General features: G+C 43.0%; 1 protein-coding gene across 2 annotated transcripts in view; it reads left to right on the top strand.

The window, feature by feature from the left end:
* The first annotated feature begins 2,728 nt into the window (after window positions 1-2,728).
* Window positions 2,729-19,288, top strand: part of LOC123510038 (protein Wnt-11b-like) — a 66,581-nt gene continuing 50,021 nt past the window's right edge. Inside the window, exon 1 of one of the 2 annotated variants that reach the window (XM_045264781.1) lies at window positions 2,729-3,429. In XM_045264781.1, coding sequence (XP_045120716.1) covers window positions 3,368-3,429 — 62 coding nt within the window. In that variant the 5' untranslated portion in view covers window positions 2,729-3,367. The remainder of the gene's footprint in view (window positions 3,430-19,288) is intronic. The other variant, XM_045264780.1, reaches the window with a different exon arrangement.

Below are 19,288 nucleotides of genomic sequence, written 5' to 3'. Positions count from 1 at the left end.
ATCACCTCGCTATTATCACTGCGCCCTCACCTCATGGAGAGAGAAAGGGGAGGGAGGGTCAGGAACTATTGAAGTGTTACACAAGTTTACGAGGCAATGTAGTACACCAGAGAGAGAGAGAGAGAGAGAGAGAGAGAGAGAGAGAGAGAGAGAGAGAGAGAGAGAGAGAGAGAGAGAGAGAGAGAGAGAGAGCGAGAGAGCGATAGAGAGAGATAATGTGAATACTATACCACGCTGCCAGCTTTTAGTAGAAGTGACAACTGAAAATGATAACCTCTAAGCCCACAAAAATAAGAAATTTCAATGATTTTTTTTCTCCAGGGAGGCAAGCATCAATAACAAAGCAATAATAGCAAACCAACACCGACTAATTGGTGTCGGGTTGAAGTGAGAGTGGGTTGTGACGGGAATATAAAAGGGATGTAGCCTCATATTACATCAAGGCTTTGTTACCTCATGACTATTATGAAGCGACACAGGGCTGATAAGTAGATATCTTTTTCCCATTGATGATGGAAAATACTTTTTAAAACTACCATTAGAAGCAAGAAAGTTCCCTTGAAAACCATGGTGCTTTTCAATACCGCCTGAGTCATTGGGAGCTTTAAAAGAAGGTTAAGCCTTATGACTTCTTGCTGTTTCCTTTATTTTCTGAAGTTGTTATGTGGTATACAAGAGGCGAGAAGACGAAATATTTACAAATACAAATAGTGTCCATAATGCACCGCTGACAAACAACATTTTTAATATATTAGTCAATATTTAAAAGAAATGAAGGAACTTAAAAGGTAAAGATGCAAAACTAGGAAAGAAAAATAATAATGTGAAGGTGGCGCGGAAGATAAATAAAAAAAATCATGAAATACATTATCGAAGAGCACGCAATCGTTTAAGCTGTCAGTACATAATGAAGGAATGAAAAGAGAGGTATGAAAAGAAAGGAAACAAAATGTATTACTGGCCAACAAATGGCGGATAATGGAGCTGTTGTAGAGAAACGAAAGAAAAAAATTATGTTTTACTGCCAAACAAAATAATCTTTTAACAAATCAGAAAACCTACACGAAAAACTAAGGGAAGCAAAATAAAATAAAAAAAACAAATAGTACAGAGCATTATTGAGTAACAAATAATCTTTCTGATATGACCGTGGGCCTAAGAAATATTAAAGAAATATATGAAGAAGTGAGCAAAAAATACCAATAGATAATTTTGTTTAGCAAGTCTCAGGCGGATTGAAAAAAAAACTAAGAGTACAATTTAACAATGCTGGAATAATGAAGGAAGGTGAACACGTTTGCTGAATTATGCATAAGATTATACAAAACACCGACACTTTTACCACACCTTCATCATCTGCGAGTGACTTATCTATTGATTTTGACCTCAGTTGAATGGTCCATAATTCTCTTTGGGATATTTGCTCTTTTCTTCACTTTTCTTCGTCTTTCTATGTTGTTTTTATTGTATCTTATGATAACACTACTTTATTCTATCTTAATATTTGATCTATCTCATATTTTCATCATATTATACGAAAACTTTTAATGTCGGCTCTCTCTCTCTCTCTCTCTCTCTCTGGTGTGTGTGTGTGTGTGTGTGTGTGTGTGTGTGTGTGTGTGTGTGTGTGTGTGTGTGTGTGTGTGTGTGTGTGTGTGTGTGTGTGTGTGTGTGTGTGTGTGTATGTGTGAAAAACAAACCTTAGACTCGGCCACTTCTATGCAAAATTTCAACCCCACGAGAAGACTGTAGTTTATAAGAGTGTTTTCATGTTTCTAGCGACAGATTAACAGCATTTCTACATTATTCCACTACATCGAGAGAGCTGTCATGGATGGAGAACAAGTTATAATAAGAGTGTCTTTTTATGCTTCAAGTGACAAATCAACAGCATTCCTACATTAACAAGATAAACGCTAATCTGTATACGGCCTTTCAAAACAGTCATGGTGAAAAAACTAAGCATCTCTGAACACGGGCCTCTTGTCATGGGTGAAAAAATTATCACCCACCACAAACTATAAGCCAATGAGATGCAGGGCAAGGACACAGTAACTTCCCCGCCACTACACCTACAGTCCCATACCTTTTACCTGTTCCCATATATCACAGAGACGAAGGTGGAGGATGACAAGTAGGGAGAGAAGGACGAGGAAGAGAAGGAGGAGGAGGAAAAGGAGGACGTTACATAAAGCGGTTAGTTGCCATTTAACGCAGGTGGTCGTGATGGCGGACAGGTAAGGATAGATAAGAGGGAAGGTGGAAAGACAGGTAATAGGTTAATGAATTTAGATGTTGTCGTTTCATTATTGAGGGAAAGTTTTGACGGAGCACATAAATCGCGTGAATTTTATGTCCGGTATAGTAACTTTTTGTGGATGATTTGTAGATAAGGATAGCTGACAAAAGAAGAAGAAGAAGAAGAAGAAGAGAGAGAGAGAGAGAGAGAGAGAGAGAGAGAGAGAGAGAGAGAGAGAGAGACCTTCCCTTTTATCATCCAGCATCCAAGACTAGCGAGTGAGAGGCGAGGACAAAAGAGAATGAGGCGAAGAGAGGGAGACTTCAAGAAACACATCAGAAGACAGACAGACACAGATACACAGCCAGTCTCCACCACGTGCTTGTGTTGATGTCACCGCGTCCTCTCCCGCAGCACGACGTCCGAGCCTTCACCAACGTGCAAGAAGTGCGTGCAGCTGCCTGAGGAGGAAGGAGGAGGAAGAGGAGGAAGGACTAGGAGGAGGGGAGAGGAGGAGCCAGACTCGGGTCGCTCCTCCCACCACTTCCTTGGCAGTAATGAGCAAGACAAGGCCAGCGCGGGTTGTCTAGTGTTGGCTGAGACGGGCCCTTGTGCGTATGTGTCTGCCTCAACTCTACACGCAGCCATGAGCGCGCCTCGTCCCTCAGCCACGGTACTGAATCGCCACCCCCATCGCCCCGCCGCCGTCGTCACCACCAGCAGCGTCAGCAATGGAGGCCCGAAGTGTGGCTAAGGTGCAAGAACAATAAGAATAAAGGAACTGACCAAGTGTGATTATTATTTTTTTTTTCAAGCATGTGGCGACTTCTTCACTCACCACCGCGTGTGTGTCACCATGGAAACTTGCGGCTCAGTTCAAATCTGCGACTTTCTTCGTGAAACGCTCTGAGAAAAAAAGAGAAAGTTGAGGAAAATTCGAGTTAAGTGTCTTTTTTTTGTGTTTTTTCCCTTCACGTTAAGGAGTGCGGCGTGTTAATGAGACTCAGCACTGTGGTGGAAGTGCAGGCGTGGACTTGGTGAGTACTGTGTGGGGTGTTACGGGGCCTGAAGGATGTGACGGCCCAACGATGCCACGCCGCCTTCTTCCCGTTCTTCAGGAAACAAAACATGAGGAGATTATTCTTGATTCTGGCCATCAATGTTATCACGGCTTGCTCCATAAACTGGCTGTAAGTAGACTTGTGTATGTGTATGTGTGTGTGTGTGTGTGTGTGTGTGTGTGTGTGTGTGAAATCATGTACGTCATTGTACCTGTACAATTCTGAGTAAAGAGAACCGTAACACACACACACACACACACACACACACACACACACACACACACACACAGAGAGAGAGAGAGAGAGAGAGAGAGAGAGAGAGAGAGAGAGAGAGAGAGAGAGAGAGAGAGAGAGAGAGAGAGAGAGAGAGAGAAAATAATAATTTCACATCTCATCAGGTTTCAAAAAGAGCAACCAAATCGTGTGAACTTTACCCTATAAAATAACAGAATACCTCATTCACACGCACACACACACACACACACACACACACACACACACACACACACACACACACACACACACACACGACAAGGCTTACGTATTTTGTCCCTCCTCTGACCTTGCTGTAAAATGAACCAGGCTAACAACGCCTATAATATTCAGTTTCTTGCTCGTAGTAAACTGGAGCTAAATTTACAAGAAGTGAAGATTACTACCCCAAGCAGGAATTTGGTAAGGAACCACTCAAGGGCTTAATGATACTCTTCAAAAATTTCTCTCATTGAGGCGAGTGTGTGTGTGTGTGTGTGTGTGTGTGTGTGTGTGTGAGAGAGAGAGAGAGAGAGAGAGAGAGAGAGAGAAAGAAAGAGAGAGAGAGAGAACAAAAAAGCATACAAATTGTATTTCTTTTAAGTACTACATTTTATATAAAATTCAACAGACATCAAAGTTAATTAGGAGCACAACCTTCTTCCTCTTTCTCTCTCTCTCTCTCTCTCTCTCTCTCTCTCTCTCTCTCTCTCTCTCTCTCTCTCTCTCACACACACACACACACGAGAGGCATCCTACCCAGACATTAGCATTATCACGGTCTATCCCGCGTCTTGTAACCATCATTACACATACTCAAGGCAAGATATAACCTCAGATTCTCCGCCCTCAAATTCGTCGTATTTTACCCTCTTAACTGCTAACACCACGGGCGAAACAAAAGACCTCGACTTTTCCTTGACCCAAGCCATCCACCAGACCCGCAAAAATAGAGGATCCGTTCTAGTCAAAACACTATTAATAAGTTCCTATTTCGAGACGTCAAGTTAGTTATTTGATGGCTAACTTTAAAATCCACTTCCCTTGCGATGCTAAAGTCTTGGTGTTGAAGTGAGAATGGTGATGATAATGCGTGGGTGAGGAGAGGGAAGCTGCTGGTGGTGGTCGGATAAACACTGCTAGTTACTGCTCTGTGTTGACTAGACCCACGACACTGGCCTGTAATTGACTGGCGGCACGCAAAGAGCTTGTTCTCGATGTTGTGGGTGTTCTTGATGTTCTCGGTGTTCTTGCCCCTGTCATGCCACGCTGCCCAAGGAAAGATGAGTAGAGAGGAAGCACTGGGCATTGACATACTCTCTCTCTCTCTCTCTCTTTTTCTCTCTTTCTCTCTCTTTTTTCCATGCCACTCCCATTGTTTCATTTAGCATTATGTATTGTCACTTTTCTGTTCCTATTTCACGTTTTTTTTTTTTTTTCGCCTGTTTCATATACGACATTTTTTTTTTTGTATCGTTTGTTTTTTTCCTCTTTCAGCTAGTTTGTTTCCCTTTATCCTTTTCTCTTTTAAATTTGGTCTTTTTTTCTTCTCCTCTTGGGTGTTGTTGTTGCTGTTGTTGTTGTTGTTGTTGTTGTTGTTGTTGTTGTTGTTGCTATTGTTGTTGTTGTTGTTGCTATTGTTGTTGTTGTTGTTGCTCTTTTTTCTTCATCATTTCTTCTTATTCTTCTTCTTCTTCTTCATTTTCTTCTTATTCTTCTTTTCTTCTTCTTTTTCTTCATTTTCTTATTCGTCAACTACTACTACTACTACTACTACTACTACTACTACTACTACTACTTCACCTTCATCTTCTCTTTCTTTATACTCTTCTTCCTCTTCTTCCACCTCCTCTTCTCTTCCTCTCCCTTAAGTGGCTGTCCATGTCTCCCATCCCTGCAGGACACCCTCAAAACACACGCCACTCTCAAAACACTTCTAAAACTACTCCATTATCACCACCTCTGACACTGCATGCCTTATCCCTTCCTGAACTCTGGCTGACACTGACCCTCCCTTGTCCATGAAACCGATACTTCGTCATCACTCGCTAACTCTCTCCCCTTTCTCTTGACAACTAATCTCCCGCCCCTGACAATAAAAGAACGCCTTCACTTCCTAAACGACGTCGTGTCTTTTCCCTCATGCCCTAAACGCCCCTGACACTATCTTGCTCATTATCAGTTCCTCCACATTAGCTCTTAAATGCATTTCCACTAATTTTTAATTTTGGGACAATTTTTATAACCGTCTAGTTTTTATTTTCTTGTCTTTTTCATTAGCTTTTTTTTTAGTCTCTATGATTTTCTTCTTGTGTGTGTGTGTGTGTGTGTGTGTGTGTGTGTGTGTGTGTGTGTGTGTGTGTGTGTGTGTGTGTGTGTGTGTGTGTTGTTCTTTTTCTTATTCTTAATCTTTTGGTTTTTTATTTGATTAAGCTTTTCTTCTTTGGTTTCTTCTCCGCTTTTCTTTTTTCCTCTTCTCTTCTTCTCTTCTTCTTTTTTTATTTTTGTTTGTTCTGTTTCTTCTCCTCCATAGTCTGCCGCTACTTTGTTCTCGTTGTTGTTGTTGTTGTTGCTGCTGTTGATTATGTTTTTCCTCCTCCTCCTCCTCTTGATCATTTCCTTCATCATCATCATCATCATCATCATCATTTTGTTCTTGTTCTTGTTCTTCTTGTCATTGTTCTTGTTCTTCTTGTTCTTGTTATTCTTTTCTTCCCCTACTTTTCTTCTTCCTCCTGTCCTCCTAAGGGGTAAGAGCTGGCATTCCTTAGCTCCACAATCCCTCTCTGTTTCCAAGTATCCTGCGCTCCTCTTCACCAGCACACCAAGTCCAGGGGCCGGGTAGGAGGGTAAAGGCGCCGATACGAACTTGCTTCCCAGAATATACGAACCCCTCAATAGATTAACAGCGGGTGGCATGGGAAGCAAAGAGACTCCATAAGTAAATCCACCTGTTAGATTAATTATAAACACCTAAATTCTGGTAGAGTGAGCCTCGGAAAGCTGTCGAATGGCTGTCTTGTGCTGTCTACTTTGTCGCCTTGATCTTTCGGGCGTTAATGGTAATTCTAATAGGAGTAACTCTGATGTATATTCTTTAAAGCAGCAATGGTTAATGGTAATGTGATAGGAGTAATTCTTCTATGTTTTTTTTTTCTTTTAAGCAAAAGTACCAATTTTTTTTTTATCTATATGGAGGTTTTTCTTTTCTTTTCTTTTCTTTTCTTTTCTTTTCTTGTCAGTCTTTTGAAATTGGAAAGTGAAGGTGGTAGATAAATCTCAGGTCGACCCAGAACTACTTTACATCTCTTACGATGGAGACAACCTGAGCTGACCATATAAATATTTCTTTTAAATTATACTCTACACTCGCACCACAACATTTACCTCAGCTTAATTAAGGAGACGCCAATAAGGGAACACACTATCATTCACTTCCTTCACTGTCAGTCGCCACTTTCAGGATTGTAGACTGAATTAAAACATTTTCCATTAGACCTCTCCCTTTCACCTGACATGTCCTTCCTTCATCACAGTACCAAGAAAACTCGACCCATAGCAATCAGTTAAGCTTGAGATGCGATTTTCTATGCTGTCAGTTGAGGCTTTCAGAAGCATAAGCTGGAACGTAACATTTTCCATTAAGCCTCTCCCTTGCATTTGACATCTCCTTCCTTCCTCACAGTACCTACAAAACTCACCCCATAGCATTCAGTTCATTCACTTTTTCTGTTGTCAGTCGCGGCTTTCAGAAATATAACCTACAACATAACATATTCCATTAGGCCTTTCACTCGCATCTGACACGTTCTTCCTTCATCACAAACCATTCCATGTTTTTTTTTTTTATTCATCAGCCACCTCTAGATACAACGTAGCCTTCCACTCCTCTTCCTTTCCTGTAGGTATTTCAAGAGAGAGAGAGAGAGAGAGAGAGAGAGAGAGAGAGAGAGAGAGAGAGAGAGAGAGAGAGAAGCAGATAGGTAGGTATTCCACTGACCACAAGCAACATAACACAACATAACTCCCAACAAGTAACCAGTATGGCCTAACAAATCAGTCAAGCACTAAACACATTAAAAAATAAATAAATAAAAGACAGGAGGAAAGATGGAAAAAAAAAACAATATTGGCATTACGAGTTGTGTTGCCGAGTGAATGGGCCAAGTTTGTAATAATGGCAGGGAAGAGAAGAATGTCATGCGTGGCTGCTTTGCACTAAGGAAGCCTTGTCATGTGTCGCGCCTTTGATGAAACTGTTTGTACCCTTTCCATGGCGGCCGTGGTGGTAGACAATGAGGGTTTGATAATGTGGGAATCATAATAATTGATAATCATTGATACGACACTCGCGTCTTCAGGCTCTTGTTACCTGACCAGCAGTAATGTGAGATGTTGAGAGAGAGAGAGAGAGAGAGACAAAGTGGTGGTTGTGGTGGTGGTTATTATTATTATTGTCACAGCATCTCACTGAACTTTTTTATTTGACGGGTTTTTACTCTTTTTCTTTATACCATGTGGGCTTTTCACGGGAATCTATGAGCTAAAGGGGATACTTTTTGTGGTACCTCCCATCTCAAAGCCCACCCGCTAGGAAACCGTTGTCCCGAGTGAGGAAGCCCAACCTACACTCGGACCGTGGACAGGATTCGAACCCGTGCGCTTGGAGACCCCTCGGACCCCAAAGTACGCATGGTTCCACTGCACCACGGCGGCTTGTAGTTTTCTCCTCTTACATAAATAAAAGACCAGTTGTTTCATGTAGTTTCTCTTTTGCTGTGTCTACGAGAAGGTCAGTCACTGTCACCTAAGAATGTGTGAAAAATCGGTCTCGCTATGTCTACGATTAGGAATATCAGCCAGTGTCCGCTAGAATCCCTGGAAAAATTGCTCTTACTGTGCCTATAAGTAAGAATTTCAACCAGCGTCCGATTTGAATACGTTAAGAAAAACGCAAATGTTAATTATGCCAAATCTGCGGTTGGAAAAATCAAGGGAAAAAATTGTTGATTGGATGATAATAATTCCTTCAATACTGGGACACATTTTTACTTTCAGATTTGAATATGATTAGGCCATTCTATTGACATTAGGAAGGGTGTATGGACGTCAGAAGATTAATGGCCACAACATTCACTATCTTAATCCTCCCACATAAGTTTCTAAAGCTGTATAGAATCACCACATAATAAACAGAGTGAATATGGTACTGAAGAGGTTAACATTTCCTTGGCAACTTTCCTTCACACCACTAAACCTTCCCTGAGCGGCGGGAACATGAATAAGCTTACGGAAAGAAAATGTAAATGCGAAAAAGAAGAAAGTTAGCTGCGAGCCTTAAAAGAACATTATTCCTAGACTTCCTTCCGTAACTCACTCCGGCGTCTCACCTTTATGAAGAAACTGCCTGGCGCATAATTCTCCAGGTAAGATTTACGATTGATATAAAACACAAAAACAAAGGCAAGTTTTCGCAAATGAAGCGTAATGAGATTTTTTTTTTACCCTTTCATTCCCTGTAAGCGTCGTGAACATGCGTTTATTTGTAGGTGCGTGAGTGCGTGCGTTGCGTGAGGTAAGTCCACCCGCTGACAGGTGTTTCAGTACATCATTCTTAATTAAGCAGGTGTGCCTTCTCATCAGGTGGTCCGTGGCGTTCACAGAAGCCGTAAAGGTGTGTGATTAGAGGGCATTACCTGGCCAGGAATTCATAACAGTGTGTGAACATAAAACACTCGCTTTTATACTCACCTCTGTGTGTGTGTGTGTGTGTGTGTGTGTGTGTGTGTGTGTGTGTGTGTGTGTGTGTGTGTGTGTGTGTGTGTGTGTGTGTGTTTTATATGATATCACTACGAGAAAAAAAAAAAGCATGTAGAACAATTTGATATGATTGGTACCCCGCTCCTCCCCTCATCTCTCTCTCTCTCTCTCTCTCTCTCTCTCTCTCTCTCTCTCTCTCTCTCTCTCTCTCTCTCTCTCTGCCTTCCATAATTGCGATATACAACATGAACAGGAATTTCTTCATTATCAGCCACGATTTTTTCCTTTTCGTTGTTGTTTTTTTTTCGTTCTGCGTGGCTGTTTCACGTGGTGGGTCTCATTCTTGTGGTGGTCGTAAAGTTTTTTTTTTTTATTATGGGAGTGACGGACTGACGAAGTAACAGGTAATAGCATCACTACTACTACCACCATCATCCCCGCCACAACCACTACCACCACCATTACAACTACCACTACCACCATCATCGAAATCAACAATAAAAACAACAACAACAATAAAAAAAAAAAGGGGTCACAGTCTGCAACATTTCAACAAGGATGAAAAGAAAAACAGAGAAAAAAAAGAAAGAAAAACAGCTAACCAAAAATAAAAAAGAAAAATAAATTAGAGAAAAATCAAGAAAAGAAATTCAGAACAACAATTCCGACTAAAAATAAAAAAAAGAAGATAATAACAAATTCAAATACTGAGAAATATATGAAAAAATAATAGATAAAAATATATATAATTAAAACAAGAGATAAGATCCACCTTCAGTAGCAGCAGCAGGAGGAGGAGCCGTCCATCACACTCTTGAGAAATTTCAGACAAGCTCTCTCTCTCTCTCTCTCTCTCTCTCTCTCTCTCTCTCTCTCTCTCTCCTGCGTAGCTGAAGGCGTCACTCCTCTTAAGGTATTGCTTGTTAGCTAAGAAGACGCCGCGGATGTGACGTGCTCCTCTCAGTCTGTAGTAGTGGAGTCCCGGCGTGCCTCAGGGGGTCTTCTGCCTCCCGTGGTGTTTTGTCTCGTCGCCGCTGTGCTGGTTCGAAGGTTGATATTTTTACTATGATGAACTTCTCTTCTTTGGGGACACCGCGGTCTGCTTTCCTCCCCCCCCCTCTCCTGTATGTGGTCCTTTGCTTCCTCCCGCTGTGTATGGTGCATGTTAAAGTTGTCTGTACCCAAGACTCTATTCAATAAGTACTTTCTATTCGCCTTTCATGGTTATATTTCAAAAGGTTTTATTAGTTGTGTGTGCCGCGGATTTTAGTCAAGTTTTTTGAGGCAATCAAAAATGTATATAAAAAGGACTTCTAAGCTGTGGACTCTAGCCTTTCTTCGTTCCTTTCACCGCGGTCAGTGTGGAGGCTGTCAGGATGTGTCACGGCTTAAGTGCACGAGCCAATTCCAGGATTGATCTCGCTACGCTTTCTAAATTCAGTTTCACAAGACATCGCGACTAAACTGTGGTTACTTTTTACATGTGTCGCTTTTCTTCTGTATAGTTAGATATTAAATGGTTTACAGTTGCCAGCGCGGGATCCATTATTCATGAAATATTTGAACACACCTTCTGAAATCAATTTTAAAAGGTGTCACATTTAAACCGTATCCTAATTTTCAATGTGTCACTTTCACTCTTTTTTCTATTGACAATTTGTAAAGTCTTTATACGTTAACTTTTATTCTACTATCCCTAACCTGTCTTGGATTGCATGGACATTGATCTCCGCTGTTTGAAAGTCACTTACCGGAGTTTACATTAGGAATGTCGGTCATTACGAAAGGAATGGTTGCAACATTTTTTTTAATAAGGAACATGTTTATCACCAACATTAAGAGTGAACACATACTCAAATTACGCTAACTTGATAAATTTTCATGTCATCCTTTGTGGCATTACGTTTGAATATTTCCTGATCTTATAATACTCTGCTAGCTTAATCTAACCTAGTCTGACCTAGATTAATCATACCTATTCTGACTTTACTCTGCCTATCCTAAAATAACCGCAGGATGAAGGACCGTTTGTCTTCTATTGCTTCATGACTGAATGTCTTCCTGGTCTTATGATATCCTGCTAACCTAATCTAACCTAACCTATGCAAACCTACACCAGCTAAACCTAAAGTAACTTAACCTTATCTACCCAAAAGTATTCAGGCATATGTGGCTCCTGTGACGTAACATCTTTCTAAACTTATACCAATATCCTAACCTAACCTAACCTAACCTAACACAGCCTAGACTAGCCAAAAATAACATAACTTTACATATTCGAAAAGCAGCTAAGAAGGAGACTTTTGACCTGACCCTTATAACTTTACCATGCCTGACTAAACCGCTCTTAACCTACGGGCGACTAAAACACCCATGCTAACGTATTGACTATTATGAAGCCAAACAGCTCCCTTGCCTTGAGATAGCACCGTGGATGGCTGAAGTTCCCTTGCTAAGATAGTGACCTAAACTGGACACTATAACAGTATCGCTAATCCAGTGAAGACTAACCATAGATCACAGCAAACGCGAACCGTCTGATGTCTCAATAATCTTAATGGACAAATGAAATAATGAATTAATTAATAAGTACACGTGAATGAAGACAATTAGGAAATTATATACTACTCTGCTCAAGAACTGAAGCAGAAGGAATACTTGAATGTGTGCCTCTCAGTCCGAGATGACCATTGATAGAGACTAATAAAAAAAGATTCAGATTTTTTTTTTTTTCAAAGGAAGACTCGAGGTTATATATCTCTTACCTATACTTTAATGTTCCTGATCACTATAATTTCCTCCCAGGCCTTATAATACCGAACATCATATCTCTTTCTTTCCTCCTTTCTCTTCCCTCCCACTCGCGGATGTATTATCAATCCTTAAGATGTACCGAGATGAAGGATAAAGGTAATCCAGGATTCTCTCTCTCTCTCTCTCTCTCTCTCTCTCTCTCTCTCTCTCTCTCTCTCTCTCTCTCTCTCTCTGTGTGTGTGTGTGTGTGTGTGTGTGTGTGTGTGTGTGTCTGGGGCAGGTCTTTTCAAGGACGGACAGGTGATTATAGGTGAGAATCTTACCTGTAGAATGCACCACCCACCTGTATTGATACATTACATATATTTAGTGAATTGACGAGAAGCGGCGGGATAGAACAGTGGATTGATAATGATGACGATGATGGTGATACTGATTAAGATGAGAACGCAATATGGAGGACTAGAGAGAGAGAGAGAGAGAGAGAGAGAGAGAGAGAGAGAGAGAGAGAGAGAGAGAGAGAGAGAGAGAGAGAGAGAGAGAGAGAGCGACTGTAATCTTCTTTGTTAATTGAATGTTAAGCAGGCAGGAGTTCCCCAGGGGCGGGCCTCGTAACCCTAGTCATGCCCCTGGTAACTGGCCCCTCGTAGTCTCCCGATCGCTGGAAATAAAGGACATGTCTTCTATATTAATTGGATTCCTTGTCCTATTAATGACCTCCGTGTGTTCTGACTTCAAGATCTCAGTGACTGGCTTGTGACGGGTCCTCCTGACTTCTCTTAGCATCTCTCCGTTACTTTTAGCTTCTCTGATCTTTTCCTTATTGTTACTGCATGGCTTCTCTTGGCTTCTCTTTTGACGTCCTCTGTGTTCTTCGTGTCACCTCTTGACTTTGTTTATGCTCCGTCGATTCTTTTCTAACTCTTTTGTTTCAGTTTTAGTATCGTTCAGCTCCTACTTATTATCATATTACTTTTAACAAGGGAAGAAGATTGTACAGGTTACTCCCCATCTTAAAATCTAACCTTGATCTATACATTATATGGCACTTGTAACACTGTCACGATCCTCTCTCAGCCAAACATGCGCCAACACGTTGAGTATCTGAGCCCCATACACAACAACACTCTGGTGTTCCGGACTTGATGAGACGTGTACGGGCTGTATCCACAGTCCTGGGTGGGCACGTTTACTCGGCAAGGTTGCTGCTAGAGTGGCTGCACATGCGATACTCCCTCCTGTGCCACCTTTTAGAGGGTGGTCAAGCCTGCCGCGTCGTGGTGGTGCTGCAGGCTGTCCAGGCTAGTCCATTGGTTAGGCTGGCTATCCCTAATGATTCTATCCGCCCTCCGCTGGACCTTATCACGAGATGCAAGAGTGCTGGCTGCACCGCCCCAGGCAAGACAAGAGTACTCCAGAGAGACGCGGACTTGTGCCTCAGGTAGCAACTGGATATACAAGGACCTTACTGTCATAAGTGACAAAGGACCTTCCTCTCTCGTCGTGGCGCCAGCGTCGTCCCGTCCAACAAGAGACAAATCTGCCTCCTCTGGTCACCATAGGCAGCTGCCTTCTCAGCGGCAAACCTGACCTGCCATCTGTCTCTCCAATGGTCGATGCGGCGGAGGATGGTGTGGAGGCGGGACGTCGTGAAAGCCTCCTTCCCAGTGTATACGGCCAATGATAAGGTTCTTTCTCTCTCTCTCTCTCTCTCTCTCTCTCTCTCTCTCTCTCTCTCTCTCTCTCTCTCTCTCTCTCTCTCTCTCTCTCTTTATTTTCTATTTACACAAATCAATACATAGTTGAAGAGTATGTCACAAAATATTTTTACATATGATGTAGCACTTTACAGGCTAAAGGGAACATTTTTAGTGTTCCCTATCTAAAAGCCTAACTAAATGTTTTTAACAATTGTTACTCTGGTGCTTATGGCAACCAGACGTTCACACACTTCTTGAATTGCTGCAGATTCATTTCACTGAAGTCTATCTGTGCAGCAATTCAAGTGTTCCACAGTTTACTATAATGGTGAACGTACTGACGTTGATGGTGCCAAGTACGGCATCGGCACTGAAATAATTCACCAGGCATTAAAGTGACAGCCCGGGTGGTCACTTGTGCCCGCCGCAGGGGCTGGCGGAGAGCTTGGAGATGCGGGATTCGCTGTTGCTGTATTTTGTACATCACAGCTAGGCCCGCTACGTCCCTGCGATGCTGAAGGGAGTGGAGCTTTGGCTCATTTCTGGCCCCACTGTCCTTTATGAGCCTCACTGCCCGAGCCTGTACCCTGTCCAACAGGGAAAGATGCCTGCTCGCCGCTCCTCCCCACGCAAGACACGAGTACTCCAGGGAGGAACGAACTTGAGCCTTGTACAATATCTGCAGGCCTTTGTCGTCAAGGAGCCACGACATCCTCCTGAGTGACGCCAGCTTACCCGAGGCCTCCCCTGGCTAGACGCTCAATGTGGTGCCTGAAGGTCAGCGCAAAGTCATATGTGACCCCCAGTACATCCATCTCGTCTTGCCGCCGTATAGTTTTCCCCTCAAGGCTGAGCTGAAGGGGCGTCCTCGACCTTGAGATGATTGTCATTTGTGTTTTGTTTGGGGCAAATTTTACTTGCCACTTGCTGCCCCACGACACAATGCGGTTCAGGGTAACGTTCATGTGGTCGGCCGTGGCAGTCTCCTCCCCTGAGCTGAAGCTCTGATTCAGCGTGAGGTCATCAGCATAAGCTCTTACACTGGGGATTAAGTGCAGGAGGTCGTTAATGTAGATGTTCCAGAGCAGGGGGCTGAGACAGCTTCCCTTAGGAACACCTGCTCTTACTGCATGCTGTTCAGACTCCTGGCCATCAATGACCACTTTGAAATTCCTCTCTTTCAAGTAATCTCCACACCTGCAGCACGGAGCTTTGCAAGGAGACCTGCAGGCTACACCTTGTCAAAAGCCCCTTCAATGTCAAGGGCAACAACTGCAGTGGCCTTCCCTGCGTCCAGAGCAGCACTCCACTCCGAGGTGAGCAGCAGGTGAAGGTCAGCGGCCGATCTGCCCGGCCTGAACTCAAACTGCCGACTACACAGTAGGTGGCGTTTCTCAAGGTGCTCTGTGATTCTTGAGGCCACTATGGATTCGAGCACCTTGCTGAGCACAGGCAGCAGGGACACCGGACGATAGTTTGTTGCCACTGTTCTTTCATTTTTCTTGTGTACTGGCACAACACTAGCCACTTTCCAGATACTTGGCCACCTGCTGGTCCGTAAGCACTGGTTGAATATCGTAGAGAGTGGGTGAGCCAGCTCATCAGCACACTGGCGAAGAAGGCGTGGGCTAATGTTATCAGGACCCACTGCTTTTGTCACATCAAGGTTTGAGAGCACTGCCTTCACTTCCACTTCACTCGTTGTGCCAAATGATAATTTTTCTTTCACTATGTTTGGTAGTGGGGGTGGAGATCTTTTAGGGTCGGAGACGCATATCTTATCAGTGAATTGCTTGGCCAGGAGGTTAGCTTTATCTCGGGCAGATTCACTCACACACTCTCTCTCTCTCTCTCTCTCTCTCTCTCTCTCTCTCTCTCTCTCTCTCTCTCTCTCTCTCTCTCTCTCTCTCTCTCTCTCTCTCTCTCTCTCTCAGAGGCGGACAGTACAGGACAGGTGCACCTCGCTGTCAAAGTAAGCTGTAGTAGTCCCCTAGTCCCGCGGTGGTGTCCAGTATCTAAAGCCTTGGTGGCGTCACTTATCTTGCAGTCTCAGCCTCAGCCAAACATAAATGTCACACAGGTTTTATTGAGGCCTTGGTGAAGTGTAAGAGGGTGTTTTGTCTCGTTTGGTTGTGTGAGGTGTATATTCTCTCTTTTTTGTTACTCACTTCCCTTTCAGTGGTAGTAGTAATAGCAATAGTAGTAGTAGTAGTAGTAGTAACAGTAGTAGCAGAAATCTCAGTCACTGTTTGCGTACTCATTACTAGAATCATTATTACTGCAGTCATCATTATCACTGGCCATTATCACTTATCTCTATTCATGCGAGTACTGGGACCCATTACCACCGGCGCCATGGTTATGTCTTCTGCCTCATCTACCTCACCTTGCCTTCTGCATGTGTGTTATCTGCTCCCCATCTCCCGCCACCTCATTAGGCAACACCACACTAATGCCCTGCTGCTATCTCGTTTTTACTTTCTTTTTTTCTATCCTCGTTGTCCCTTGTTCTTGTTCTTGTTCTTGTTTTCCTCCTCCTCCTACTACTACATCAATCGTTCTTCTGTCTTTAATTCTTTTCATATTGCATTTTCTTCTCATTTCTTGTTCTTGTTGGCGTTCTTGCTCTTCTCTTTCTCTGCTTTTTTCATTTTTCTTCATCTATGTTTCCTTCTCCTCCTCTGCCTCTTTTTATCATCGTCTTCCTCTCTTCCTTTTTTTTAAGTTCTTTTGCTCCTCCTCCTTCTCCTCCTCCTCTTCCTTATCCTGCACCGCCTCTTTCTCTTATTTTTCATCTTTCATATTCATACGTTCTTCTTCTTCTCCTCTTTCTTCTTCTTCTTCTTCTTCATTGCATCATCATCCATCTTCCTCCCTCCTCTATTCCTCATGTCTCCCTCATGTCTCATCTTGCTATCCTCCATTTGAATTTTCTCGTCATTCTTCCTTATCTCTTCTTCACTTTATATTCAAATAGCAAAAGCCCTTCTCCTCCTCTTCCTCCTCCTTCTTTACCTTTTCCTGCTCCTCCTTCTTCTTCTCCTCCTTCTCCTTCACCTCGTCATCATCATAATATTATCTATCCTGTTATTATTTTTACACTTCTTCTCCTCTTCCTCCTCCTCCTCCTCCTCCTCCTCCTCCTCCTCCTCTACTTCTCCATCATCTTCTGCTTCTCAGTCGTTGTTCAATTTCTATCATCCCTTAATTTGAAGAGCGAAACGAATCAAGACGAAGAGAGGAATATGTGTAGCGTATACAAACCACCAAAATAATTCCTCACGTGTTGTAAGAGGCACTGGTTCGGTCCATGGGCTGTGTTCGGCACGCATTAACGAACCGGCTCTAATTAACGTTCCTCATCCGGTTTGTCTAGTTTGACCAATTCTTTTGATTTCGCAAATAAATGCAAAAAATGTTCCCCCTCTCTCTCTCTCTCTCTCTCTCTCTCTCTCTCTCTCTCTCTCTCTCTCTCTTAGACGTGCAGAAAATTAAATACGAGTTGAGAGAGAAATAATTGATTATATAAACGCTGGTCAGTGACGGATTGATGTATGAATGGGCAGTTGTCTCTCTCTCAGGGCGGGAAGAGGTGGTGAGGGAGGTTCAGGGTAATGGAAAAGGGCGAGTAATGGAGATGAGTGCTAGGTGATGTGTGTATAGTAGTGTGTGTGTGTGTGTGTGTGTGTGTGTGTGTGTGTGTGTGTGTGTGTGTGTGTGTTTGTTTGCGATGAGAGATATGGTGTGCGGTGATGGATTATATGGTGAAGTGTGGTGATGGTAGTGGTGTCAAGTGACTAAATGGCTGAGTGACTGAGTTGCTGGCTTGGTGACTTACTGATTTCATGATTCACTGACTGACTGACTAACTTGACGACTGACTGACTAACCTGACGACTGACTGACTTACTGGTTGACTGACTAAGATGCTGATTTAAAGCGAATATTGATTAATAAGTCACATACAAAGGCTGCTGACTAACTTAAAATAGGATGCAAATGTAAAGATAGTGCTGACTGAAAGCCTTAAAATATGATGTATGTGATCATCTTTACACACACACACACACACACACACACACACACACACATGACTAAGTGCTAATTATTACATAAGTGATAGTATTTGCTGATTGGACAAAGATAGTGCTGAGTGCTAAGTGCTGAATAGGTGATAAGGGAGTAATATTTATGATTTGGTTCGCATATGAGTTCGTTCGTTTGTGCGTCTGTGCGTCTATTGGTTTGTAATTCTGTGCAGGACTTTTTATTCTACGTTCCTCTTTGTCTCCTCGTTTCTCTCTGTCTATCTCTGTTTCTTTTCGTCTGTCCGTCCGTTCATATGTATGTATATATGCAAGTCCTTTCAGTTTGTGTGCCCTCTTACCACACCCCTCACCCACGCCGCGGCCCAGCGAATTGCCTCCAAGCCCTCACATTTTCACACGCACAGTTAAAACCACAGCAAATGTAACGCTGCATTCCAACAAGGGTCTAAGAATGAACTACAAGGTTTGGGATGTGGGAAAGAGGAATGTTGACTGTTTTGCACTTTTTGTGACGGCAATACAGTAACCGTATGTCTTAATGTTCCACTTCGTCTCAATCAATCTGCGCGGAATACTTGATTGTGATGCGTACAAAATCGGTATGCTACTACTACTACTGCTGCTGCTGCTACTGCTACTACTGGTACTACTATTTTTACAACTACTATTACTACTACTACTACTACTACTACTACTACTACTACTACTACTACTACCAGAACCACCACCACCACCACCACCACCACCACCACCACCACCACCACCACCACCACCACCACCACCACCACCACCACCACCACCACCACCACAATCACCACCACCACCACCACCACCACCACAACCACCACCACCACCAGCACCACTACCACCACTGGTATTACTATTACTACTACTACCACCACTACCACTACTACCACCACCACCACCACTACCACCACCACCACTACCACTACTAATCACCACACCACCACCACCACCACCACTACAACCCCTAAGTTTTCATAATCTATTTTTTTCGGCATTCTGTCTGTTTGTGTCTGTTTGCCATCTCTCTCTCTCTCTCTCTCTCTCTCTCTCTCTCTCTCTCTCTCTCTCTCTCTCTCTCTCTCTCTCTATCTATCTATCTATCTATCTATCTATCTATCTGTCTCTATCTATCTATCTATCTATCTCTCCACACACACACACACACACACACACACACACACCATCACCACCACCACCACTCCGATTCAACAAACACACATCACCTGCATCACACCCTCCTATTTACCTGAACACTCGTACACGGTTTAATCCCATCACCAGGGTTCCTCACTCAACTCCGCTCGCTACACCTGTCAAGTCCTATTAGTGCACTCAGAATCTCAGCATCTGGCACCGTATATATACTTTAAATCTCCAAATACTCTTCACTAGGAGATGGAAGGAAACGATGAGGTCAAAGTTAAGGTGATTGTAAGTAACTGCGAC

Source organism: Portunus trituberculatus, chromosome 28 (genome assembly GCF_017591435.1).
Source record: "Portunus trituberculatus isolate SZX2019 chromosome 28, ASM1759143v1, whole genome shotgun sequence".
NCBI lineage: Eukaryota > Metazoa > Arthropoda > Malacostraca > Decapoda > Portunidae > Portunus > Portunus trituberculatus.
This window is presented reverse-complemented; position numbering and strand designations above follow the sequence as displayed.